The sequence below is a fragment of the Filobasidium floriforme genome, assembly GCF_021052385.1.
Source record: "Filobasidium floriforme strain CBS 6241 chromosome Unknown HD553scaffold_16, whole genome shotgun sequence".
NCBI classification, from domain to species: Eukaryota; Fungi; Basidiomycota; class Tremellomycetes; order Filobasidiales; family Filobasidiaceae; genus Filobasidium; species Filobasidium floriforme.
The window spans coordinates 545773-571381 of NW_025763637.1; the positions used below are offsets into that span (position 1 = coordinate 545773).

Sequence of the window (25609 nt, forward strand, 5' to 3'; positions counted from 1 at the left end):
GCCATGTCAAGGGGGCGATTCGATCGCATGCTTGACCGGCCGTACCAGGCGATTAAGAAGACCGTAGCAATCCGTGATAAAGTCGTCATTAAAGAGAAGAAGCTTTGCTTGACGTAAAGAGGTTGAAGAGGTAAAAGAAAGGTGACCAGCGGGTAGAGGAGAGTAGAAAGTAGAATCCGATAAAACCCAAGATTGTGTTGTGTATCCGTCGTGAAAATTGTTGTCGTTAAATGAAGGAAACCCGATGTGTTTTTACCACATGAGAAGTCACGACGGGACGCCGCCGCATCATGTCCACCCGTCAGAGTCTCACAGCCTAATTGCTCAATCGTCGCAGCATGGGCATCTGGTGTCCCTGCGTATGCACCGATTGGAGCGCGGCCCGTTGTTGCGAAGCCGCAACATATCCAGGAGCGCCGGCCGGGTTCGAGTTGGCGTTCGGGTTCAGGCTCTTCTTCGGTCCCAAGACATCGTACCCGGGAGGCAAGACATTCTCCTTCATCGTACCTCCCGAACTCGTCGTTGCATCCTGTTGATGCATCGAGGTCATGCTCATCGACATGGTCTGTACGACGAAGGGGTCGACGGGGCTGATAGCGCCCACCGGCGTGCAAGGTGTCTTGGGCAAGGTCTCGTCCCCGCACTCACTCGAGCTGGTGCTGTAGAGACCGCTCGGGCTGCCGTTGGAAAAGTCGCTCTCCCTTCGAGACCAGGCCGAGACGAGTCCGCTTGGCAGACAGTTGGCAGGGGTGAGAGGAAGCTCGACCGGTCGGTATCGTCGGCCCATGGCGTAGTATTGCATGGTCAACGTGCTGGCCTTGCTGTAATAGTGAGGAGCGTACTGTAGAGGTGGCAAGAGAGACAATTAGCGACCTGGCCCCTCTCGAATACAGGTAGACAACGACCCGAAAGCTCACCTTCTCGATGCAAATATTCGAGACGTGCTTGGCATTCTCGCTGAACGCGATGTCCAAACAGGTCGTCACATGCTTGACCTCCTTCTCACCCGGACACAAGTCCATTCTCGGCCCTAGCCCACAGATATGCCTGGCCATAAGCAGACAGCCTCGAGCGATGTTGCTCGGCTTGAGACCGACAAAGTCTCGGGTGAACAAGGTGGTCTCCATGATGAACCTAGCAATGTGCTGGACCTGGGTGGATTCTTGGGTCCCTTGGCAGTAGAGACGCATCCAAGCTTCGGCAGTAGGATGACCGATCGTCCATCCGATGGTCTGCAACAGGTGCCCCTCCACTACAGAAGACGACGCAGCATGATCAGCGACCCGCCCATGTGACATCCTGCCAGCCACGTCCGACTCACTCTGCAAGAACGCCGTCACGTCATAAGCCGAACAACACATGTCTGCCAGCTCCTTGACGGTCGGCACCCGATCCTTGGCATCCTCAAACTTGCTGGCCATCCAGAGCGCCGAACACCCGACCAACTGGTAGTGCTTCTTGTAGACGACCCGTTTCGAGACGTATCGGTCGACGATGTTGAGCGCGAGGTAGAGGACTTCGGGACGGAGTCGGAACTGCTGGTGGATCTCGATGAGGAAGTCGACGAGGTATGGTCGCATGTACCATTGGAGTTCGGGTTGCATGTCGATAAAATCGGCCGAGGCTAATGTTTGGTTCTGTTGAGGACGGGTAAGTAGAAAGCAAGGTAAGGGGTCCGCTCGAGATGAACAGTTGTGATTCGTTCACTGACCTCCATCTCGTGCATGTACTCTTCGACTTCCCGGCTGTACTCGTCCTCGAACAACAATCTGTTCTCCCTCGACCCGGTCTGAACGATGGAACCCATAGACAACCCGCTCGGCTTCATGATGGAAGCGCTTGAATTGGCGTTGGAGTTGATAGCCATGGCGGCAGCAGCGTTTCTCAAAGCCAAACTCTGAGCTTGCGCTTGAGCCTGAGCCTGAGCTTGGGCATGAGCTTGCGCTTGAACCTGAGCTTGAAACCGCTGTTTCGTCGGAGAAATCTCCCGCTTGTTGCTCATGCCCATGCTCATGCTACCGGTACTACTGCTAGCGATCGGCTTTCCCGTCTGATGAGGATAAGCGGCGTATTGGTGACCATGGTGTCCGTGCAATTGATGAGGGTGGGGGTGATGATGGTATCCGGCGGCGGCTTCGGCGGGGGAGACGGACGCTCGCTTCTTGATGCTGCTCGAGCTCGATGCGGCGTACATGGACGGTCGAGTGGATTTAGTAGGAGGTGCGGGGGGCATGATGGTGATGGTGTTGATTCGTAGGTTATGTTTGGATGGTGGTGACGATGATCAAGAGGACTGATATTGATGGTGGTGATTGTATCGATTTCCAAACCGTCGAGGATGTTCAACGTTCTATTCGCGAGAGGGATAGAAATATAAGCGATCCGGGCGATCCCGAACTCCCTTTGAGACATTCTGAGACTCACTCGGCGTGGTGACGGTTGATGATGAACGGGTTGCAGGCGATCGTGAGAGAGAACGTGAAAGGAAAAAGTAGCCCGGATCGGCTTCGTTGTAGCAAGTTGTCGGTGTGTCAAGACGATTTCTGAGGGAGAGAGGTGTCGAGGTTGAGGAAAGTTTGCGTTCAGGTAGTCGAGATAAATGTGGTCGAGCGAGCTCTCTGTTCGAGTCCTGCTCGATCCGACGTGAAATAATTCCAGGGATGGGAGAGGGATTAGATAGGGGTAGGTATAGGAATAAACGTGAATGCAGATGAGGAAGGGAAACGAAGGATTTTGAAGGGAAAGTAGGTGGATGGGTGGTTGTTGTATCCGAGAGAGTGAAGGTGAATGTGTTGACCGAATGGATGGGCGTCGAGGATCGAGAGTTGCGTTGCGTCGGCGGGGTGGATCCGGTGTGCAGTGTGTGTGCAGTGTGTGTGATGTGATGTGCCAATGGCCGGGAAGAGGAAGGGGCAGGGGAGGAGGAGGGGAGGGGGATGTGCCAAAATGCCGTCAGGGGAAGTGCGCGCGCGAGGGAACAAAGAAGTAAGGGACAGCGCGAGAGGCAGGGGAGAAGAGGGGAAGTTGCCGCGTGAAAACGTAATTTACGCCACCGACAGTGAACGCCGTAACGCGTGACGTAAACGGTGATACCCGAATATAGAGACCGAGGTCGATCGTCGTACAGGCGAATATGCACAGCGCAACGGTCGTGGTTGCGAGTGTTGTTGTTGGTCGTCGTGATTGAACAGGAGTGGAAGGCGAGAGAAAGGGAAGCGAGTTGGTCGTAAGCTCCTCTTCCTTTCAACAAGTACGCCCGCAGCGGTAGCTCAAGACCGAAAAAGAGAGCTCGAAGCACACACACACAAGGCGAATATAACCGGCGGGAGGAGTCTCCTCTTTTGAATTTTGGTGAAAGTCGCTTGTAGTCCAGCTAGCACATGCCCCGTGTCGTGTGTGTGAGGGTATGAAGCAAATGTCGGAGTCGATTTTGGTAGAGAATAGAAGTAGACTCTTTCAAGCGAGAGCGAGGTCGTCTTCCGCATTCACCCCGACCCGGTTAGCGATACGATAGGTGTATATCTGTATCTATATCTCCTCCCCGCGCACGTCCTCAAGCTCCGGGACTTCTCTCAAACTTTAGAAGCACGAAGCGGGATGCAGGAGTCACGTCCACGCCAAGTAGCACATCCATTGTGATCATCGCCCATCCGCCATCGTCCGTCCGAGTGTATTTCCACCCATTCGTTCCATCCCAACTCCACCTCGTCTGCCCTGCTCCCCTCTCTCTGCCCTTGCGGGGGAAAGAGACCCCTTGTAACCTTATCTCACGCCCTAGTTCTCTCGCAGGCTTGGAGATCTGGAACCGGAAGACCATATGGTGCAATCGCGATTGCGATTGCGGCACGGTCCGGAAACGCCTCCTCCAGGGATGTGGGTTTGTGCCGTACTGTGCGACGCCAAACGATCCGGGAGAGCGTGACTGTAGGCAACCCCGAAACGCGCGGAAACGCCAGTCAGAGGCCAGGCCAGGGCCTACGTGCTTTTTCGTATTGTTCCCTTCGTCTTCGAAACGTTCACGCCCGAGCCGCGCGCCAGGCCGGGGTCGATCGCAGTATCCTCTCGCTCGCTTTCGTTTTTTTCCCCTCGCACCCAGGCGTGCCCAACTTTCTGCGCGGAGGGAAAGGGCCGGTGACAAATGACGCCAGACTTTTCCGACCCGACGACGATCCTTGTTTCGAAACCACAGCATCCGCACAACACACCGAACGACCAAACAGCCAGGACAAGGGATCGCGGTGACTTACAGGTTCGAGGGTGAAGAACGATGGCGTTGATGAAAGAACGTCTCGTCACGCTACGTGGATCGACGGTCGGAACTGGTGGATCTGGTTCGAGACAAAGGCGGTGAGGTCAGTCGCGCTGTCCTTGCCCTTGTTATTCTTCCACTACCGCGAATTCGACATGCAGCCCTAGATTTGTGAACGATGGCAAGTGGTAATGAACGGAGATGGATGGATGCGGTTTCATTCACCGACCCCTCGGTCTCGAGAGATGATCCCGTGACATCGGTTCGGGCTCTTTTCATCTGGGAGTGTGGGATTATCGTTATTGAGGGCATCGAGCCCAACAGCGACCTTTGGAGGCTGAACTCAGTCGCAAGGACATGAGAATCGACTGGCAGATAGTAACTTTGCTCCGATGGATGATTGTGACCACCCCAGAAATCATCGAACTTTCCTCTCGCAACGGCGAAACCCGCGGGCTTGCTGTGTCTTGTTCTCTTTTGGCGTGGGTGCTTGCGTCCTATGGGGCGTGTGCCAGGTCGCAAGCAATAACACGAAAGTGACACCTCGCAGATCGCCTTTGTCCCGGGTGACAAGGCCTCGGGGTAGTCACCCGTATCGATGGCTGGTAACCGCGTCGATCGCGTATCGTATCTGATATGATATATCACTTCGAGTCTTGCATCCGCCCCATGTACGTTCCTCAGGTACACGAAGCAATATCGGCGGACTCGCGTTTCAATCCTAGGCCCGATTCCCTGCTCGAGCCGCGGTCTGACGTTATCCGTCTGGCCCGCACGCACTTCCGACCATCCCTCCGACCAACGTATAACCATCGCTCATATCGCAAGCCCACATCGAAGAGAAGACGACGGCCGAACTAAAACGACGACTCACGGACTGTTCAAGGCTGGGTACCTCTGGGCCGGATCTCGATGTGTCAGAGTAGGATCTGGCCGAAGTAGCAAGTCAGGGCAAATGAAAACACCAGTGGCTTTGGAATCAGCACGAGGCGTTTCGTTATCGACCGAGAAGTCGGCGCGCCGACTAAGCAGACAACTATCGGTCAAAGGCACTCACCGGTCAAGCGTATCGACAATTCCAGGCCGGCCAGGGAATTGTGTGATGGTCAAAGGCAGATGTGACGTGTGTTGCAAAGTGAATGTCAAAGGTCCTTTCAACTATTTTGATAAGGCGCGAGATGAATCGAGAGGCGGAAGTCGGAGGTTGATGCTGGTTGTTGACGGTCTTGAGGTAGTCCAAGGTGTGAAAGTCTCGACCTTGGGGATCGCCAAAGTTCAGAGTACGCTCCCGTCTCGTCCTGTATATATGGCCTTCTTATCGGCGGGGACGAGGTCGGGTCGTGGAGCGCGACCTCGTGCGTCCAGGTCGGGTTTGTTGTTCTTGGCCGAAAGACGAGTCTTCTGATGGAGTTTCGGGGCGAGGATAGAAGTGGATTCGCTGTCAATCAGGTGGATTCCCTTTCGATCGCTCGTTACACTCACTCGCACAGAGAGCTGGTAGCAGCGAACGATCAAAAGGGAGGAATCGGTTCGGAGGCGGGCGAGTGATCTGCAAAGGATAGCGATCTGCGGTATGGAAGACATTTACGCCGATCGTAGAGAGGAGAGTAAGCACGCGGGACCACGATGCGTTTCATGTTGATCAAACACGGCTCACCGAGGCGGCCCAGGCAGTGGTAGGAGGAAGCACCGTGGTGAGGGTAAGTTCGGACCGGGATACGCGTTAGAACGCGACGTCACGTTGGATGATGACCGAAGACCGCGCGGGAATGGAGAGAGAGCAAGATGACCCCGTGGTTGGAATACGTTTCATGTTGAGTCGATCCAGCCGAGGGGGAAGAAGGTTCGCGATTGATCGTCATCGAAAGTTCGTTCAGAAAGGATGGGGAGGAATCCGATGGCGTGCGAGACCGGTCGAGCATGGCCGGCACGTTCGGCATGGCGGGGGATGAGGGAAAAAGTGGTGATTAGGTTCGAGAAGCGAGTGGCAGTGGGATTTTGATGAGGTCAGAGGATGGTCGGGTCCCGGGTCGAAGAGGGATCGTCGAGATTTCGGCGAAGTTGGATAAGAGATGGTAGAGCAGAGAGCAGATGAAACCATGGGTTAGTATGTGGTCGAGCAGCTTGTAAATCCCAGCTTGCTGCACATGACTCTGGTCCCCAGAGATAGGCCATACGCCGCCTGGCACCATCACACCTCTCTGTCTACCGTCCATCGTCTCCCCTCCGGCGCGTTACCGAACCACCTGAACCTTGACTCGAAGTTGTAAAAGAGATTGCAATCGACTCACTCAGTCTATACACCCTGTTGCTCGTCGTCACTCGATTGCCTTGCTTTTCCTTCTCTCTTGATAATGTCTGCCGGAGTGGGAAAGAGAATTTGCGGGCCCGTAGGGCTATCGATGATGAAGCTGAGTCTAAAATCTATAGGTCGATGCGATGCGGATGTAGGTTGAATCCAGGTCGTCAAGAAGAGAAGGCAGATTCGGTTATGCTAATGCTAAGGTCTGGGAGGATGATATGCTGTGTATGTAGAGATCGGTGGATGGAGTGGTTCGTGAGTCGTCGAGGGAGTTGGTCCTCGTTTTTGGTCGAGTAGGTCGAGTTGGAGTTCGACGTTGGCGTAAGGTGTCGTCAAGAGCAAGGTCGTTAAAGCAAGAGTCGTCTAATTCGATCTAGTGTGGTCCCCGGAGATGGTCGGGCCCAAGATTCCCGGATGTCGTTCTCGTGGTACACTCTTGAGGGTGTTCACAGGGAGGGTAGTGTGCTTGTAAAGAAGGTCGGAGGAAGAAGAAAGGTGGTGGTCGTGTGGGAAGTCGATGGAGATGGTGGTGGTAGTAGGGTGGCTTGGAACAGGAAGAAAAAACTATCTAGCAAAATTCGTCATACGGATCAAAATCACACGGTCGCGACCCATTCAACATGTCACATCACATCCAGTAGCAACGTGATAAGTCATGTCATACACTCTGCAACCCCCTGAGAAAATCCTCGTTCGTTTCGTCGGCCCGAAGTTCCAGATGACCTCACCACGATATCACCCTCGGGCGATGTGACGACCGGGATCTGATGAGGTGGATAAGTGTAAAGGAGGGCCCGAGCGGGTACGGAACGTTATGAAACGCAGCACAGCATTAAATCCCATCCGGATTGATCGCATACGAGAGCTGACGACAGGAAGTATCCAAAGTCTAAAATTGACCAAGTCGACGACAGCGACGACGACGACACGACTCTGTACGGACATTGATCGACCAGTATGTCCGGAGTATTTTATCCTCCCGATCAATCTTGACCCACCAAGGAAACTCGTACGACCATGGGCCACGACGAGACCAAAAGATCCACTTGTCCTCTCTTCCACTCGGTTAGAGCGTTCGGGCATGGTCAGCCGCGGAAACAGGGTAGACGGCAGGGTCCTTTGGACTTTGAAAGGACGTTTCCGATTGCTCTTTCGCCTTAGCGAGGTGGGTTGATATACTGCCATCGACGACAGATCACGAATGATGGGGCAAGAGTGGTTAGGATTGATCGCTTACGATTCGGATCCGGCTCAGATTTAGCAGTGAGAGAGAGTACCCTCCTTTGCCGGTGGCCCGTTTCATCCGACTGAACGGATCACGATGGCAACATGGCAATGGGGCTTTTGTGCCACGAGTTGCGACCAGAGTTCAAGTCGCGAGAAGGGGGATAGATGAAACGCTTGTAACTACCTCTTGAACCATGCGCACCTGTCAGCGCCAATAATGTGCTTCCATTCTCACGCTGTCGTACGACCGAGGTCGTGTGACAAGCCGCAGTTTCAAAGGGGGGACACACAGCGCACACAGCACATGTAAGACCAAAGGATGTCTCTGATCTTTGATCCCTTGATCCTGATGTTTCGATACTCACCCCTCTTCCTTCTTCCTTCTTCCTCCAACGCTCAAGCCCCAGCTCTGGAAGACGAACGCCCGATGAAACGAAAAACGGGGTGACAAGATCTCGGGCATTAAATCCAACGAGATGTCCGGGTCTTCTTCATCAGATCGATCAATTCTGCAAGCGATGTAGGGTGAGACGCTTGATGAGTCCTTGATAAGGTCGAGCGATGGAAATCGGCTACGGTTCTATTCCAGGGGTATGATGAAACGCACACTTGCGAGCGGGAGAAGAGTGGAGCAAAGGTAGCTAGGCCGATCGCGGCGGATGGGGGTCGGGAATCGAAGCGTCACCTGGCACTTGGAGCATATTCGTAGTACGCGATCTGGGAGTTGCAAGCCAATGTCAAAGGCCATACTGAGTAGAGATCTAGAGATGAGCTGCTGCTTTCACAGACCATAGAGTGCGTAGAGGTCGAGGCAGAAACCGTCAATATCCCTTGGCGTTCTTGCGGGCCCCTCGGTGTCGTGGGCGATGCCCGCGTGAGCGAGGCGTGGAGCGGCGGCAGAGGGGACAGGGCAGCCAGAGGCCTCGAACGGCGAGCGAAGGTGACGACGACGACGGTTTCGTGTGGGATTGATCGACGGATTGGTTGGGCGACCCATGCTTGGAGCCTGAGGGGTGGACCTCGACAATGTCATACAAACCTCTACTGTATCATCTGAGCTGTGGACGAACATAGTATTAGAACAGCCCAACATTACTACAGCTACACCGACAGACCTGATTCCCCTCTCCTGGCGATCACCTCATCAGTCGAGGTGCAATACCCACCTCTAACGAATTCGCCTCGACCTCGCTTTTCTTCTTCAAGCTGGATTTCATACCCATCCACCTACATCCCGCCGAGCAAGAAACCATGAGAGGCTCTCAACCTTCCCTAGGACGGACGAGATCCAGCTCGAACGCCCGTCCGAACCATATCCCGCTCCCACCCAACAATACCAACGCCAACAGTTCCGGAGGGTTCTTTGGCCGTCCTTCGGGGCCTGGGACGCCTACGAGTCCCAACGGAACCAGCAGCAATGGAAATGGTAGTGGAGGTGTTGGGATCGGAGGTGGTAGTGGGAATGGACGTCCGAGAACTCCAGGTTCGACCAACCCAGAAAACGCACCGCTAGCGAGTCCCTCAAGCCCTCGGTCCAGCTTTCTGCCTAGCTTTATGCAACGGAGTCGACCGAGGAGTTCGACGTTGACTAGGTTGGGGAGTTTCGGGAATCCAGGATCTGGCAATACTAATGGAACGACGACGGGTGATGCAGCGGTAGGAGGAGGGTCGGGAGGATCGGGAAGGACAGGTAGCAGTTCGGGGTCGAGGCCGGATTCAAGCAGAGCGGCTTCAGCGAACGATCTAGGGAGGAGCGTTAGCCAGCCTTTGGCAGCCAGTACAGGTGACTACAATATCAGAACCGGATAGGTGATCCAGGAATCTGACTGATTTGGTCTTTCACCTTGCGCTTTACCTCACTTTGCCTCGCATTACCTTGACCCGCTCACAACATAGCCGATGATTCTACCTCGATGACCACCTATCGAATCCGCCTAGTTCCCCACCTCGAGACGCACCGTTCAGTTCACTTCGAACCCGTCGTTCGTGACCTCAAGCCGTGTGACGATTCCGACAACTTGACGGGAAGGGGGACGGTCGTCAAGATTGGGAGGTTTACCGAGAAAGCTCAACAGGCTCACGATCAGGCTCAGGCACAACGGCAAGGTCAGGGTCAGACTGGACCAGGAGTGATGTTGGCGAGTGAGACGGTCGGTGGTAATATGGCCAGAGGGGAAGCCTGGAGAGGCGCAGGCGGTGGAGGGGATGTGACCGCCCCTTCAGCTAGGGATGGAGCCGATTTTGGGGGAGCGGCCATGAGGACGACGGTCAACGGGAATGGGAACGCTGCTGGTAGTGGGTCAGTGGGAGCCGGTGGGGGTGGACCGTTGACGAGCAACAAGGTGGCATTCAGGAGCAAGGTCGTCAGTCGGGCTCATGCAGAGTTCTGGGTCGAAGCTGGTGGTCAGGTGAGCTTCTCGCTTTGTAACATCTTATTGATGGTATGTATACACGAGGCTGATCATCAACCCCTGTTGCTCGGGGGAAATAGTTTTACATCAGGGATACGCATTCGTCTTCGGGGACGTTCTTGAATCATATCAGATTGTCGAATCCAACGCATGAATCTAGGCCGTTTTCCATCAAGGTGAGCTTCATGTCATCGGGTGGATGGCGCAGCAAGCTGACCATTCGTTCGCCTTTGCGTTGTGCAGGACGGAGACATCATCCAGCTCGGAGTGGATTACCAGGGTGGAACGGAAGAGATGTATAGGTGTATCAAGATGAAGGTTGAAGTCGGTCGAGAGAAACGAGGACAGAATAATTTCAAGTTAGTTCCTCCACCCCATCACAACGTAAAGTATTTGGACGTCTTGCTGAACTCTGCTGTACTCGCCTCCCCGAACTGCTTAGCAAGGAAGCCATGAAGCAGTTGAAAGTCCTCGGAGGCGTTCCAGAAACCCCGACCAGCGCATCCACGCCAAACGGGAAGAACAAGGTTGCTCCCAAGGCGAGCGTGACGGACTGTTGCATCTGCTTGTTCTCGGTGACCGTCTGTCAAGCGTTATTCATCGCGTGAGTTTCATGGGTCTCGGAAGAGGTTCAGGTAGGAGTACGAATTGCCGCTGACGCGCGGTGGTTTCGGACGGGTTGTAGTCCTTGCTCGCATGTGGTAAGTCGGCGAGCGTTGTTTCGATGTTTGAGTCAGCAGACTGCAAGTCCTGATATCATTGCCCATCCCATAGTTCCACTACAAGTGCATCCGACCGATCCTTGAGGTTCATCATCCTGGCTTTTCGTGCCCTCTTTGCGTGAGTCACCACGAGATAGCGGTTCGCTGCCAACCCGTTTCTGACTCGCCAGCTTGCCTGCAGCGTACATTCCATGATCTGGACGCCGATGTCGAGTTGGAAGATGCCTGGGAGGTAGCGTCCAGGAGGGCATCCGTGGCTACCGGCCGACGAGTCTCTCAAGCGGAAGGAGCCAACGACGAACCGATACCTCTTGCTCCTCCTATTCCTGTCATCAACGGTCCTGAAGGTGCATCGTTTGCGAGTTCAAACGATGGCAGCGCCAACGAGGATGGAGGGCAGATGAGCGACGTACCTCCCAGTCCGGCTTCTTCCCGACCGAACATGTCGCTAGGAGCTCTGCCCATCCCAACTCTCGGTGGTCCCGCTTCGAATGGCAACCCGGACTATGCCGGACTTGACGCTGCGACTCCTATGAACAACACCTTCCTCTCCACTCTGGCGGATCTGCCGAATCCCCCGGATTCTGTTGAACCCAGGCGTCCACTCGACAATGTCGTTGAGGATGAGCCTGCCGAGACCGAACTCGATGAGACTTCGAGGAGAGTCGAGGTGATGTACACCTGATCTACAGATGTGTCGTCGCTGTGTCGTGCGTTCCTTTTCTTCCCCTGTACTACTACCCCGCATACCCTCGCCCATGCCTATCGTGTAGAGACTAGAGAGGCCTTTGTATACAGTCTAAAGACAGGTCTTACGCATTTCCATTACATGTCCTCCTTCCTCGCACATTGCCAGAGCTTAGACGCGTCATGCAGCGGCTCTGCGCTCTTCTGTCCACGAATCTCATCAAAGCCGAGCAGCGACACCTTGCACTTTATCACCCTAACAGCTCTTCAGGTCCTCTGAGATCTACGACCACCGGTTAACGAAATAGATCACATTCATTGGGTATCTCGTGGCCTTCTGATTTCACTTATTCGCCGGTAAAAACCGCATACGCATCTCGAACTCGCTGGACGATCTCTCACGAACAAAGGCCTCCCTCGAACGGTCATAAAAGGCTCAAGGATGAAGAGATTTAGGAATGCTTTGCTGGGATCGCTACTCCTGCTAGCTGGAGCAGTGAGAGCTAAGGAGGACGAAGAGGTAGATGATGGCGAGCGGGTGAGTGCTCACATCGGTAATAGTCTAGGATCTGTGCGAAGGTTATTGAACTGACTGTCTCTGTAACACCCAACAGCTCATAGCGATGCGCACTCACGTACTGTACCCTCCATATGTCGATCAAGAGCTGCAGGTAAGAGCAAAGAAGCATCAAGATATGTACAGTTGCCAACGCTGACCAATGCTCTGTTCTTGACAGAACCGATGGTAAGCCACAAAAAACACCTACCTCGACGGTTGACCTAGGTCACAGGCTGATGCTGTCTTCTTCATTCCAACAGGTGGGATTTCGGGGCCGATGCCATCATTGTTAGTGAAGTTCTCCTGAACACCTCCTCACGGTAGATTGACAACATGCTGTATTGGACAGAACACCAACAAGCACGTCCGTCTAACACAGGACAGGCGATCAGAGATGGGGTGGTTATGGTCTCGGCTCCCAATCAAGGCAGAGAATTATGAGATCGAGGTCGAGTTCAACGTGGGTCAGGACGGTCACTGTAAAGCATGTGGATGCTGATGAGTTACTTCACTTCGCTCTCAGGTGAACGGAAAGGGGCATTCCTTGTTTGGGGACGGCTTTGCTATGTGGTTGACAACAGATAGAGCGAAGCCCGGTCCAGTGTTTGGCAGCATCGGTGAGTCTTGTATGGGGTCCCAAAGATGATCAGGCCGTCGAATTCAAATTCACCGACTATGTAGACAACTTCAATGGCCTTGGACTGTTCTTTGACACCTACCCAAACTCACGGCACACCTACTCTTTCCCTCGAGCGACGGCCATGTTGGGCGATGGCAAGACACCCTATGATCATGATCATGACAACCAGGCAAATGAACTTGCCGCATGTTCTGTGGGTCTCGATCGCCGGATCATCCAGATTCCTCGTCACACCTTGCTAACTTGCTACTTCCCAATTTCGTAGATGGACTTCCGTCGACGAGATACTCGAACGATGCTCAAGCTCCGGTACATCAAGAACAAGTCCCTGAGCCTGCAGCTCCAGGTCGAGAAAGAGGGCAGGTGGGACGACTGTTTCGAGGCTCAGAACGTGGAACTGCCGGCTGGAGACATCTACCTCGGTTTCTCGGCTCTGACCGGAGATGTCAGCGATGCCCATGAGTGAGTCCCGTTGTCGCTGTTCGAAGTCAGGTGGCGGTGACAGGCTGACGAGAGGATCTCTCTCCGCCTTGAAAGCATCATCTCGGTGTCTACCAATTCGATCGTATTCAACAGCACTCTGCCCGTCGGCGCCGAGAGCCAACTCTACAAATCGAAAAAGAGCAGAAAGAGCTCGAGCACCGGTTTGAGCATGTTCTTGTTCCTGCTCAAGGCGATTGGTGTGCTTGCGTTCTGCGCTTTCGCCTTCTCGGCTTACGTAAGTGAAACGAGGTTACCCTCAAGACGATTTACGGATGGCCACTGATCAGCCTCCCCGTTCATGCACACAGCGGACTTATAACGCTCAAAAACGGGGCAAGAGGTTCTAGGGGTGGATCTTTTGTAACCTGGCACCACGAGGTAGCATTTCGGGATGTCGTAAATCGCATGAATGATGGTCCCTGCTGAGACGAGGTACCAAGCCCCATAAACTCGTTCGTTTCTTTCGTGAAAAGCCCATATCCTGATTGTTCTCGCCTACGCTTTATCGATGCCTTATCCTTCGAACGTCGGGCAAGATCTGACGTCTCCCCTATGAAGAAGGCGGTAAGGAGATGGGATGGATCCCTTCCTCCATTTTCCACCGGCGGAATCAGAACCAAATCTCTTTGGGAATCTCATCCTACGATCTTCCTCCCTGAACGATCACGCATTTGTCCAGCATCTGATCCCCATTACATCATACTCTTGACTCCGTGAACAGCTAGACTACGTCTAAATGGGCATTACAGGGAATCGCAACTATCTATGTGGAAGGGCTTTCAAGGTGGCTTCCTATGAACGCCAAACCCAATCCAATTTCTACCTCGCAGGAGCCATCTCAATTGACAGCATTTTTATTCGAAAATCATCTCATAAACAATGCGAGAATAAGACGAGGAACACTGAGACAGAAAGTTACAATGACAGCTTCTACGATCCAGCTTCGAACTACATGCAGCAACAGTAGGACGAGGCATTCCCATTCGGCTTGTAACATACAAAGCCTAAACCCCAGATTTCGTGGATGCCCCGCTGCCTTCGGGAGTTTGCAGGTCAGTTCCCTCGTTCGGGAAGTACTTGTTCGAGAAGTACGAGAAGCTGAAGTTCGTGAACGACAACTCGTCTTCGGGAGCTTGATTGAAGGACATAGAGGAGGCAGCCTGTTCCTCTTTGTCACCACCGAAGGCGAACGGCTTTCCATCTTTGCCAAATCGACAGACGTAATCCAACCTCGTGCAGTTGTGGAATTCCGAAGCAAGAATGTCGAGATTGCGTTCAAACCTGTCGTGAGTGAACAAGAAGATGGCTCTGCATTCTACGAAAGGTTCTTCCCTATCCTTGGTCTCCTTGTCAGAAACTTCGAAAAGGCGAACAGGGACGTGCAGAGGGTAACCCATGGACTTGGAACTGTACCAGTTGGCGAAGTCGTACCACCTTTTCGCGCCTAAACGTTCGAATAGCTCTGGACGCGGTGAGCCAGGTCGACGATCTCCTTGGGCGAGTCGAGCACTGTCAAGAGTGAACTCGATGCAGGCTTTCTCCAGCAACGTCCACCTATCCCACAATCCTTTCTGATCAGCTTGAGGGTGAACATGCGTATAGGTCGCAGTGCCTATGTATTCGTCCTCGTCGCCGTTCTTGAAAGAAACAGAGCGGATGACTGGTTTTGTCTCTGGGCAGGGCGGCATGGTATGACTTCGATGGATGGACGTTGTACGGTGAACGAACGATGAAGTAAGAATGTGGAGAGACAATTTGTCACTATGGGACGGCTTTCAGTCTTGTTGCGCCTCCTAAAGTGAGCGCCTTATATCCTGTTTCCGTAGCCAAGCTCTCCAGTTTTATCTTGAGACGTCAGATGACGATGTTGACAAAGGAGATACCTTGGCCCTCGATGTCTTCAGCTATAGTGTCACATGACGGGCGTAAGAGGTCCTTCGGAAGCTGTATAGATCCCTTGAAAGGCCCTTTGGATTCCTTGAAAGGTCCTCTTAGACCTTTGAGAGGCTACATATGCCCGTCCATAGTGCCGTACCAACACAATAGAAGGTCGGTATGAAGACGTTGGACATACAACCGTGAGGTCGGCGAAGGCGTCACATGAGGAATATACGCAGTTCTCTGTACGCTGTGCGAGGTTCTTGGTGAGGTCATGAGCTGTCGTCGCAAGATCAAGTGACCAGTCTAGTCCTGGTGAAGAGTCACATGATCAAAGTACCGGGTCCTCGCTATCATAATTGAAAGCCTGCCCGACACGACAATACCTCAGCTAGACTTTCCCAAGACGTACATGGCAAGCAGAAGCGGTGAGAAGTAGCCAAGTTGAACATGCTTGGCGCGGCCTGTGTATTGGGCCTAGTTGGGGCGCGGGGGGCCTTCACTACATGGACAAGATCTCAGCGCGCAAATATTGTTCTCTACCTTCACTACCACGACATATGAGGATGTCACGAAAAGTCGCGATATAGAGAGGAGGTCACGTATGAATTGACCCTGAAACAGATCCGACGATGCGCTTAGAGGGACGGACACAGTAGATGCTTCCGACTGTTTTGCTTCCGAGTACCTCCCCTTGCGATTGTTTGTTTTGTTTGTCGCTCGTTTGATTCCATCGCCCATCATCACGCATGTCGTCGAACCAGACTGATGATCAGCTATCCAGCCATAGCTATCCCAGTCATTCTTGATCAACGATACGATCGTTGGATTCGACTCAATTCATAGTCTTAGGAGACTCTGCCCATCTTGAGCTCGTTCCGCTGCGATGGACGGGGTAAATTCTCAAGTCTCGCTGCCTGCCCAAGCCCGAATCTCATCAAGCTGATCGACCCGAACCTGCCCTCTTGCGATCTGGTCTCCAGTCCCTTACACATCAGGCTCTCCGTTCTATCTCCAAAGATGTGATCAGAATCACCCGGGCTCCTCCTGAAGACGTCAGGATTCGGGTTCAGGAAGGGAATATAGGGGCTGAAGGAGGGGTTATCGGAATCGTCAGGGGTCCAGGTATGTCGGATGTCGAGCCGATATAGCGGATGCTTACTGGTCACGGTTTCTCGGTCATGCTTCTCCAGAAGGAACGCCGTACGCAGGTGGATATTTCAACGTCTCCTTCTCTTTCGCTGGGATCGACTATCCGAATCATCCTCCCAAGTGTAAGCCGTATAAGCTCGTCTCGATCCTCAATGAGCTTTCTGCTGACAGATACGACCTCGGTCCTGACTGTTTACGGGTCTTACTTGAATGCTGATGCAGGTACGATGGTGACCAAGATCTTTCACCCGAACATCTCGAAATCCGGCGAGATATGCGTCGATACTCTGAAAAAGGCATGGACGAGGAACTTGGGCATCTCGGACGTCTTGGTTGTAAGTCTAGAATTCGGTCCTCCTATCCTTCCTTTCCCGTCTGCCACTATCCAAAGCACAAGATGGGGCTGTAAAATTATATGACTTGTTGCTGAGGTCTGACGCCCTGCTTCGTACATCGGTGGAATAGACGGTTAAATGTCTCTTGATCCACCCCAATCCTGAATCCGCTTTGGACGAAGAGGCCGGGAAACAGTTGTTGGAGGATTATGAGGGGTATGCCAAGGTAAGCTTTGGTATTAACACGCATACTCAGCCTGTCGAGAGGGAGAGACCAGCGTTGAAGCCGGATTACTTGTGCGGTGGGATTTTGCGTACGAGTAGATGGCGAGGATGATGACCAGGATTCATGCGGTACCTAGGGTGAGTCGTCAGAGACCGGATGAGATAGATGCCCTAAAGTTGGCATTGAATCGTGAACTGATTTGTACTCTTGCATCGCTCGACAGAATCCTCCTTCGGAATTTGGCAATTCCACTTCAAACGCATCGAGAGGACAGGCAACGACAACTCCTGCACTGACAGCACCGGCTCCGACAGCTCCTCTACAGGAAACTCATGCGGCGGCACAGATACCCAATACCACCGTCGCGCCGACCGTCGCCCAGACCAAGCCGAACCTCGAAGCGAGCGTAATACCAACCAATTATACCCGGACGCAGGAGACGCCCAAACCCAAGGCACCTGTCAGAGCCCCACCCAGGAGAGGCCTTAAGAGGCTTTAGAGATCCACGATACCTCGATTCATACCACCGCACCGGCCGCCTTTCCCAAGTGGGGATCGCTCTTCGCCGTAGAAGCGTGAAGTCTCCCAACATTCAGACCGGGAGCCCACATCACGCTGCTCTCCTTTTAACGATATTGTATCCATAATACATACGCGAGCGGGGACGTCGCAGGCACGTCGAGCCCTCTTGTTCGTTTCTATCACATTGTCTTAGTCTGTGTTGCGCAGTCGATCGCACCGCCGTGCAGAAGATGTTTGCTTTCGTGTTGGCGGTCCTCGACGGTTAGATGCGTTCATGCTTCCGAGCATCGGACAGCTGTCGTTGTTCTCCCGTTGTACACTCAGACGGATTGGCGCGCCTACTGTAGATCGCCGACGAGGTGTTCCGTCTTCCGGCGGACCCCAGCACACAGCTCCAGGTTGATCAGGTGTTCACGCCACATGGACATTACGTCAATCTATACGTACATGGGCCGGAACAACCATATCGCCTGGTGGCATTCCCCAAGTTTCCTGCTCCGCCGGTCCAGATCACTCGGACTACAAACCGACTGCCACCACCTTCGTTCCAACAGGTCTGGTCTGTGAAGACGTTCGCCTTAAGATACAGAATAAATCATCCTACTTCTTTAGACAAAGCTGCAGACGACTTGCGGGATGGTCTGCAAAGAGGCCGGGTGATCGCGTGCGTGGAGATCATCCCGCGGTATTGGCAATAGGTGGACGACAAGACCATCGATATCGAGGTGATTCCTTTGCCTCAGCCCGTACCTCCTCCAAGTACGATGGGTATTGGCTCGGCTCTCTCAACGACATCTCTTGTCCCCTTCGTGCCGACCTTTGCTCTCCCCGCCAAGCCCGACTTTGCGACGACGTCTCTTCCTGTCAAGCCGGCCTCTGCGAGCACCTCTCTTGTCGCCCCTCAGCCGGCTCTTGCGGATGATGATTTTGGCGCTCATAAAAGGGGCATCAGCAAAGAAACCGAGCTGACGACCCATGCCGGCCCGAAGAAGAGATCGAAACCGGTCGACGTTCCACCCCCGCCCCCTCCATCGTCGTCGCCACCAACACCGTCCTCATTGCCGCTTGGTCCACCTCCAACATTGTTATCGTCTTGTCTGCCCCTGGCTAGCTATACCTCTAGCTATCATGGGCTGAGCTTTGCCGAGGTCCACAACATCCACAATAGCCACGACGATTCGCTGAGCTAAGGCAAGGCCGGTGCGGACTCGACCGTTCTGGCTGGCTACCGGGAATTCAAAGGTCAATGTTCCACCACCTCTGACGTCACAGCCACCTTCACCACCTCTGACCATTCGACTCAGACTGCCTCCCTTGTAACCTTATGTCATTGGGATAGATGTATTTCGGCGCTTGTGCCTCGTTCGTGGTCTTGAATCATTGGTGAAGGCCAAAGGACATTGTTGCAGCAGGAGCGTCCGCGAAAGACTCCGACCTCAGCTTCCGTTCTCGGATCCCATTCACCTTCTCGAGGACCATACTCACTCGCAATTCCAACATCAACAGACTCATAGACTTGGGCAAACAAGGCTTCGAGATAGCAGTTGGGGATACAGAAGACTCATTGGGAGTCTCTCCGCTATCGATGGACCCAGCTCAAGCGGCAGCTCTGCAGCCCGACCAGAACCGACCAGAACCAGGCTTCTTCGAGACCGTCAACCGGGTCGTCACTCAGGGTATCCACAAACTCACCGAACCTATCGAACATCTGGCGGAGGCCATTCACGGACGTTTGGAAGCCACTGACGGGGATCTGGAAGTGGAACACTCAGAAACTGCAGTCAGAGGAGGAGAAGAGGAGAACATGAACGGGGTCGCGACGGGGACTTCGAGCTTGGGGGGAGAAGCTCAAGCGGATAGGACAGACGAAGGTGCTTCTGAAGCAGGGCGAATGATTGATACAGGTCAGTAGATGCTCTCTAACATCGAGGTCTTTGTACATGCTAACAACAGAAGCTTCGTACTGGCAGGAAACAACCCTTCGTTGACCCAATTTTATGCCGAGATTGAAGCTCGTGCTTCTCGAGAAGCTACTCCGGAGCCCGCACGAGAGGTAACGTCCGAAGGAACTATCATGCATCAAGAGATAGTGCAGGAAGAATCAACTCGGGTTGAGAACAAGGATATTGGAGAGGCTGGGATGGAGCCGGGACAGGCTATCACGTCAACGGATGTCGTTCAGGTTAGTCAGAAGCGGTGATATCAGGCCGCCGCTCTCGGTGCGTTGCCAGCTAACCTGAGTGGCTTCGTCATGATCAGGCTTCTCAGGAGCTTACTACGGCGAACGAAGGAGGTTCGAACGAGATGGAGTTGGAGGTAAACAACGGGAACGCTGGGGATCGACCTGGACCTTCCTTTCCGGCAAAATCCGCCCTGGCAAACTTGGCCATGTACAACAAGGCTCGAGCTACATCATCTCCCCTGTCGGACGCTCCTGGTGGGATAGAGGACCAAAATCATAACGCCTCGTCCAACAAAGGAAAAACCGCAGTCCGCTTCACTGCGGAGGAGATTGAGACAAACGAGAACGGAAATCTGGATTACGAGGACGATGATGGTCAGAGGGTGACGGAGCAGAATATCATTGATGCGGTGATTGCGTCGGCTCAGGGTCGGATCCCGCTAGGTGGGGTCACGCGGGAAGAGGAGAATAGGCCGGAGGATGTACCGAGAGGATTGAGATATGCTGAAGAAGAGGTTCGACACGGGGTACGATCAAGATCTGTCTCGTCTCTCTTCAGTGTTAATTTTGCTGATTTCTATCTTGCACTCGCAGATTCGTATCCAACCGATCGTTGAAATGCTATGCAATCTGACGGACCCATCCTTGATCAAGGAGGCGCATCTCATGCTGGAACGAGGGAAGACGCCCAGCACATACTTCCGGATCGATACTCGAGTCAACGAGCACTACGAGCGCGACTTGACCGAGTTTGACAAGGAATCCGAAATCAAAGCTGCTCAGATCAGGAGGGACAGAGAAATTGCAGCAGGGACTTATCCCAACGAGACTGTCGAGGCCATGGATGCGATTGCGAATGCTGGAGAAGGTATTCCGGCTACCGTACCAACTTTGACTCTGAATGGCGCCGGGCCTTCGACCTTGCTCGACGGTTCTAGCGATGACAAGATTCCGGGAGTACCGCAAAAGAAACCTCAGCCGTCTCCAGTCAATCGAGAGCTCCGAATCGATATCGATACACTGCATCCCGCACAACTCTATAATCTCGAAATGTTCCGTCGCAAGACGCTAAAGGAACCGCCTATGGAAGTCAACCTGCTCGAGTACATCGCTACCAAGAGTCTGAGGAAAAGGACTCCGGAGCCTCAACCGGAACCGGCTCCTGTCGTCCCTCCAGCTCCAAGGAGAACCAAGGCAGAGCGGGATGCGGAAAAGGCCGAGGAACAGCTGGAACGGGAGCGTTTGGCCGCAGAAATCGTCAAAGCCATGGCTGAAGAGGAAAGGGATCAACCTTTGCCTGATGATTCGGCTGACGATGCCTACGATCCGGTTGATGAGAGGAGGAGCAAACGAAGGGCGGCTCGTGGACGGCCTGATAGTGAAGAAGAAGACGCTCGTTACGAAATGATGCGTACGCAGAGTGGGAGGCGAAGCGGGGCGAGGCCATCGAGAAGGCAGCCAGAAGTTATCGATCTGGAAGCAGGAGGGGATGAATCCAGCGAGCAACCGGTACGCAGGAAACGAGGTCGTCCGCCCAAGAACCCGGCCGCGACAGCTGCACAGGTTCACAGTGACAGACCGACGCCGAGAAAGCCAGGGAGACCTCCTTTGGTCCGCCCCGAGGCCGGTCCTTCGGATAGCAATCGACCGATGCCGAGAAAGCGAGGCAGACCTCCTAAAGTTCGACCGGAGCCTGAACGCTCGGGCTCGCCGTCGGCCGAAAGGACAACTACTTTGCGTCGCCGCAAGGAAGCATCAATCAGCCCTTCCCGCAGCTCGGAATACTCACCTGATGTCGAAATGTTGGATGGAGACGATTTCAATGGTTTCGAGGACGACTTTCAGCCAAGCTCAACTCCCATGCAACAATACAACCGTGCCAGCCGACGAGTTGCCCAATCGACACCTGTTGAACCTAGTCAGCCTCCGACTAGAAAGAGACGTCAACGAAGTGACGTGGAATCTGAAGCAGATGAGCCTGTCGTCAAAAGGGGTCGCAGGAGCAAGCCGGATCAGGAGAGCGTGTCATCTGCGCCGACTGACAGTCAGCGTGTTACGCGGTCTCGACAGGAGGATTCGGGGAGCGCGGCCTTGGCTGGACCGTCCACCCGTACTGGAGCCATCTCGAAAAGGGGAAGAGGTCGCGGTCAAGCTATCGCACGAGGGGCTGGACGATCCGCTCGCGGGCGCGGAGGTGCGAGTCGCATCACTCGTGGACAGGGCGGAAGGATTGCCGTCGAATCGCCTGAACCAGTACCCACCAGATCTACCCGTAGTGGTGCGAAGATTATCGAAGCCGATGAGGCTCCTACCAGATCTACCAGGAACAGGCCGGCTCGTGAGAGCGCTTCGCACGAGCCGATGCCTACTAGATCTACTCGAAGCGGTGCAAAGAATACCGAAAGCATTGATACACCTACCAAATCGAGTCGAAACAGGCCAGCTGCCGAAAACTCTTCGTCGCGTGGACGTAGAAAGTCTGTCAGCGTCATTGAAGTGATGAGCTCGGTCGATTCGTCGCCGCGCGCCACACGAAGCAGCGGTCGACATCTCAATCTTGCGTCGGCGAAAGCCCAGAAAGTCTCGTTAGACAAGCGAGCTCGTCCTACCACTCGGCAACAAGTTGTCCAAACTCCTACACCTCGCAGGATCACCCGTGGTTCTGACGCTAGATCATTCAGTCCTGTTCGTCGAACCCCTCGAGATCGCTCTCGAGGTAACGAAAGGGCTGCGGCTAGCCAACCTGAACTTTCCCCGAGGAATACTCGTGCTAGGATCTCTCCCATCCCGGCAGGTCGTTCTATCCGGCAACGCGAGAAGGTTGCAGCCGAATCACAGTCTGCTCGGTCCAAATCGACACAATCCAAACCGAAAGCGTTGCCCGTCGAGGTCAAGTCGAGAGCGACTCCTATCAAACCCAAAACAGCCCCTTCCAAGTCCAAACCATCTCCCATCAAGAAGAAATCTGCGACCGCGAGACCAAGCCAGATGCAGAAGTCAGCTGTTCGCCCGACCCATGCCGTCAAAGAGCCATCTGATCGATACTTTAACGGTCGTAACCTGGTCAAGGGGAAGTTCGTTCTCGAGATCTTACTCCAAAGACTGCCAAAGTCGACCAAGAGGCTGTATAAATGGTCAGCACTGCCCCCGATCCCGGACGCTGCTTTGCCCAGAAGGCCCTACGATGGCTTGCAGGAGGGAGGGGCCGTGCGACGACAGATGGCTGCTTCGAGCGAGGTCGACCCCATGGAGGACGTAGACGCGGCGCTTTTGAATGCCGCAAGCCAACAAATTGTCGAGTCGGATGCCAGCGAGTCGCCCATCCGAAACAAGGGTAAAGGAAGAGCGACGTATGAAGAGGATGAGATTACGGTCGATTTCGAAAGTGAAGACGGATACGCAGTCAGGGACATGACTACAGACGGAGTCAGCGATGATGGGTCGGAGCGCGGTGAAGACAACGATATGGACGAGGCGGACTCTGAAGGCGACCCAGACTTTGCCCAGCGATTTGCGTTTCTTAAGTGATCGAAAGGACGTCAGACAATCTCGATTGTATATTGTGTAGGTGTCGAGAGATTCGTGGGATGGTTTCGTTACAACTTGTATGTCAACTCTCTATGTGCGATTCGACAATGTCCCTATTCCGTGCGGATGCGCCTATTTCACCTTCATGAAGGCGAATGCCATGTAGATCGCTGTGAAAGAGATACGAGCGAAAGACCTGAGCACCTCAAGTACTCCTTCACCGGAAGGCGGACTCGAACTTACAGCATGCAGACCACTGCTCAGCGTCCATGTTGAGATGTCCGTTCGTTGTCACCCCCATGCGCTCAGCGAGCTTGACAGACTCGGGCTTAGTCTGCTCCTCTGCGAAGACCTCATCAAAGTCTTTTCGATAGACCTCTTTCAACCCGTAGGATAGCGCAAGTCTGCATGAAAAAGTCGGTCTTAGCAGGCGCGATCGTGGCTTCAGCATCTCTCGACTCACTCTCGGAATGCTTCCCAATGAACGATAAATTCGGCGCAATCCTCAACCGCTTCAACCAAGGTGAAACGATAAGAATGCCCATATGTGCCTTCGTAATCTCGCTTGTCAAAAACGATGTTGTAGTAGGGGTTTCCGATGCTGAGTTCTTCACTCTCTTCGGGAATATGTGACAAGAGGTCTCTGTGAGATTCGGACCACAGGCTTAGCGATGCCACTCCCTCGTAACAATGCTGTCATACACTCACAGAAGTCTGGACGCAGACAGGGTAGTACCCAAGAATGTCCCGCCTATTCTGAGCGAATTCGAGATGTTTTCCAGCATTTGACGGACCTTCTTCTCGGATTCGAAAGCATAGTGCATGCAGAACTGCATGCTGATGGTATCGAACTTGGGTTCCAGCAGAGCACGAGGTACTGCCACGGAAATCGGAAACTACCCAGAAAATTGGTAGAGGTCAGTCCTGCATCTATATCCGGAACCTATCAGTATGGATACTTACTGAGAAACAATCTAGTACATAGAGATGCGGCCGGAAGTTCAACCGCCTTCTGGAACTTTGTATACGCTCATTGAAGTCTTGGATTGACCCTGACGCGACGTCTAGGTAGGCGTCAAATATGCTATCAGCTCGGACTGGTATTTCTTTGCGACCAAGGGGATTGCGACTTCTGCTTACCGATCCCAACGTATTCTTCGATCTTTGCCCTGTTCCATTTGTCAATATCACCTCCCTTCCCGCAGCCCATATCGAGCACCCGTCCGTTAGGCCGCAAGCTGCGATCTTCAGGATCAAAATCGCTAACACCTGGTCTTCTTCGCGTAAATCTGGCGATTAGCACAGATTTGATCCAGTTGTTGCACGTTTTGAGTCCGTATGTAGCTGATTGTGTCCGTGCAGCTCGCCCCGTATTACCTCGAGCGTTGTCTGATAAATGGGCAAATTGATTTTCAGTACACAGTTTCATCTGAATGTTTTGTGAGACCCGCTTACAATGCGCTGCGACCTCGCTCTGCTCGTTGAGAGCCTCAACTGGACCTCTTCGTGCTCGCTTCAATGCCCAGCCGTTATCTTGTTCCTGCTGGTCATCCCCATTGGTATATGGCGAATCCCTTGCTCGCTTCAGGCCATTGAGAGACGAACTGGCTCCTTCGCCGCCCGGTGGACCGGAAAGTCGGTGTTTGCCCTCGACCATGGTCCTGAACGGACAACCTCTACGGAGAGGATTCAAGCAGTTGCGAGCATCAGAGTACCACGCCATGTCCTCTGCGCTCAGCGGTTGAAGGACCGAAAGCGGAGCGGTGAGTCGGCGTGGTTTGTACTCGGTCTTTCCATTGTGGACGGGTATTACTATCGGCTCGGGAATGGCGACAGGAGCAGGGAGCGGCTCCGGTTTCTCGTCGGCAGGGAAGATTTGAGCTGCGAGATCTATCGGAGTGGTTTGGCGGGGAGTTGTTTGGTCGTTCTCGTCTTGTGCGACAGGCGAAGCAGCTCGAGCAGAGGGGGAAAGAGCCATTGATTCTGCCAATGGAGAAGGAGGCTGTGACGGTTTCGGTTTGAAAGACGTTTGAGGGCGATCGACGATCGACTCGGGCTGATCGACGGTAGATTCGGGCTGATCGCGCTCGGGACTAGCTGCCTCCTGCGGCTCAACTTGTACAACAGGTTCCTGCTGTTCTTTCGTCTCCGGCTTCATCTCACGTTCGACCTTTTGGTTCTTGAGGATCTCGGCCGGAACTTGATCAGAGAAGTCGTCTCCATCGACATCCGCTTGCATATCTTCGTCTTTTTTCTCTACCCGAGGACTGGGGACCGTGATCGAGACCGGAGCTTCGGTCTTCTCCGCCACTTTGACCTCCTCGACCTCGACCCCGCTGACCGACTCTCGCTTTTGCTTCCTTTGTATGTCATCCTCTCTTATCCGACTCGACCCCGCCCGCTCGCTTAGGCTCGCCAGTACATCTAAAGCGCTCGCCCCGTCCGGGATATCCACGTCCATCATTGCGTTCTCGTTGTCGGTTTCGGCGACTGTATGTGCGCGATT

General features: G+C 53.7%; 8 protein-coding genes across 8 annotated transcripts; 4 read left to right on the plus strand and 4 right to left on the minus strand.

The window, feature by feature from the left end:
• Positions 1-316: 316 nt before the first annotated feature.
• Positions 317-1807, minus strand: HD553DRAFT_274196 (cyclin-like protein; the record flags this gene model as incomplete). Its single annotated transcript, XM_046177858.1, has 4 exons — positions 317-841; positions 918-1252; positions 1322-1637; positions 1712-1807. 4 exons carry the CDS (start codon positions 1805-1807, stop codon positions 317-319), a joined length of 1272 nt encoding a protein of 423 aa, XP_046035224.1.
• Positions 1808-2467: 660 nt separating this feature from the next.
• HD553DRAFT_70550 (uncharacterized protein) lies at positions 2468-5293 on the minus strand. Its single transcript, XM_046184432.1, has 3 exons — positions 4405-5293; positions 4248-4328; positions 2468-2629 (listed from the first exon to the last, which is right to left on the minus strand). Coding segments are annotated over exons 1-3 (741 nt in total). The 5' UTR covers positions 5063-5293; the 3' UTR covers positions 2468-2627.
• Positions 5294-8788: 3495 nt separating this feature from the next.
• Positions 8789-11748, plus strand: HD553DRAFT_298105 (uncharacterized protein). Its single transcript, XM_046178570.1, has 8 exons — positions 8789-9561; positions 9675-10186; positions 10270-10365; positions 10433-10548; positions 10632-10793; positions 10875-10890; positions 10964-11029; positions 11093-11748. The coding sequence occupies exons 1-8, from the start codon at positions 9030-9032 to the stop codon at positions 11594-11596; spliced, it is 2004 nt and encodes a 667-aa protein (XP_046035226.1). The 5' UTR covers positions 8789-9029; the 3' UTR covers positions 11597-11748.
• Positions 11749-11815: 67 nt separating this feature from the next.
• HD553DRAFT_314592 (legume-like lectin family-domain-containing protein) lies at positions 11816-13754 on the plus strand. Its single transcript, XM_046180368.1, has 10 exons — positions 11816-12136; positions 12213-12269; positions 12336-12343; positions 12418-12445; positions 12507-12617; positions 12681-12774; positions 12839-12990; positions 13063-13259; positions 13335-13515; positions 13589-13754. Exons 1-10 carry the CDS (start codon positions 12041-12043, stop codon positions 13625-13627), a joined length of 963 nt encoding a protein of 320 aa, XP_046035227.1. The 5' UTR covers positions 11816-12040; the 3' UTR covers positions 13628-13754.
• Positions 13755-14284: 530 nt separating this feature from the next.
• HD553DRAFT_325153 (uncharacterized protein) lies at positions 14285-15610 on the minus strand (the record flags this gene model as incomplete). Its single annotated transcript, XM_046181572.1, has 4 exons — positions 14285-14952; positions 15164-15287; positions 15355-15437; positions 15571-15610. 4 exons carry the CDS (start codon positions 15608-15610, stop codon positions 14285-14287), a joined length of 915 nt encoding a protein of 304 aa, XP_046035228.1.
• A 335-nt stretch (positions 15611-15945) lies between these two features.
• Positions 15946-17590, plus strand: HD553DRAFT_314595 (ubiquitin-conjugating enzyme/RWD-like protein). The gene is made up of 7 exons (XM_046180369.1): positions 15946-16053; positions 16142-16283; positions 16352-16432; positions 16533-16645; positions 16776-16871; positions 16970-17008; positions 17095-17590. The coding sequence occupies exons 1-7, from the start codon at positions 16045-16047 to the stop codon at positions 17368-17370; spliced, it is 756 nt and encodes a 251-aa protein (XP_046035229.1). The 5' UTR covers positions 15946-16044; the 3' UTR covers positions 17371-17590.
• Positions 17591-18865: 1275 nt separating this feature from the next.
• HD553DRAFT_314598 (uncharacterized protein) lies at positions 18866-23369 on the plus strand. The gene is made up of 4 exons (XM_046180370.1): positions 18866-19297; positions 19364-19575; positions 19653-20102; positions 20170-23369. Exons 1-4 carry the CDS (start codon positions 18979-18981, stop codon positions 23101-23103), a joined length of 3915 nt encoding a protein of 1304 aa, XP_046035230.1. The 5' UTR covers positions 18866-18978; the 3' UTR covers positions 23104-23369.
• HD553DRAFT_274462 (guanine-N(7)-methyltransferase domain-containing protein) lies at positions 23236-24532 on the minus strand (the record flags this gene model as incomplete). The annotated part of the gene is made up of 6 exons (XM_046177865.1): positions 23236-23273; positions 23347-23507; positions 23567-23746; positions 23812-23999; positions 24067-24167; positions 24244-24532. 6 exons carry the CDS (start codon positions 24530-24532, stop codon positions 23236-23238), a joined length of 957 nt encoding a protein of 318 aa, XP_046035231.1.
• Positions 24533-25609: the final 1077 nt, after the last annotated feature.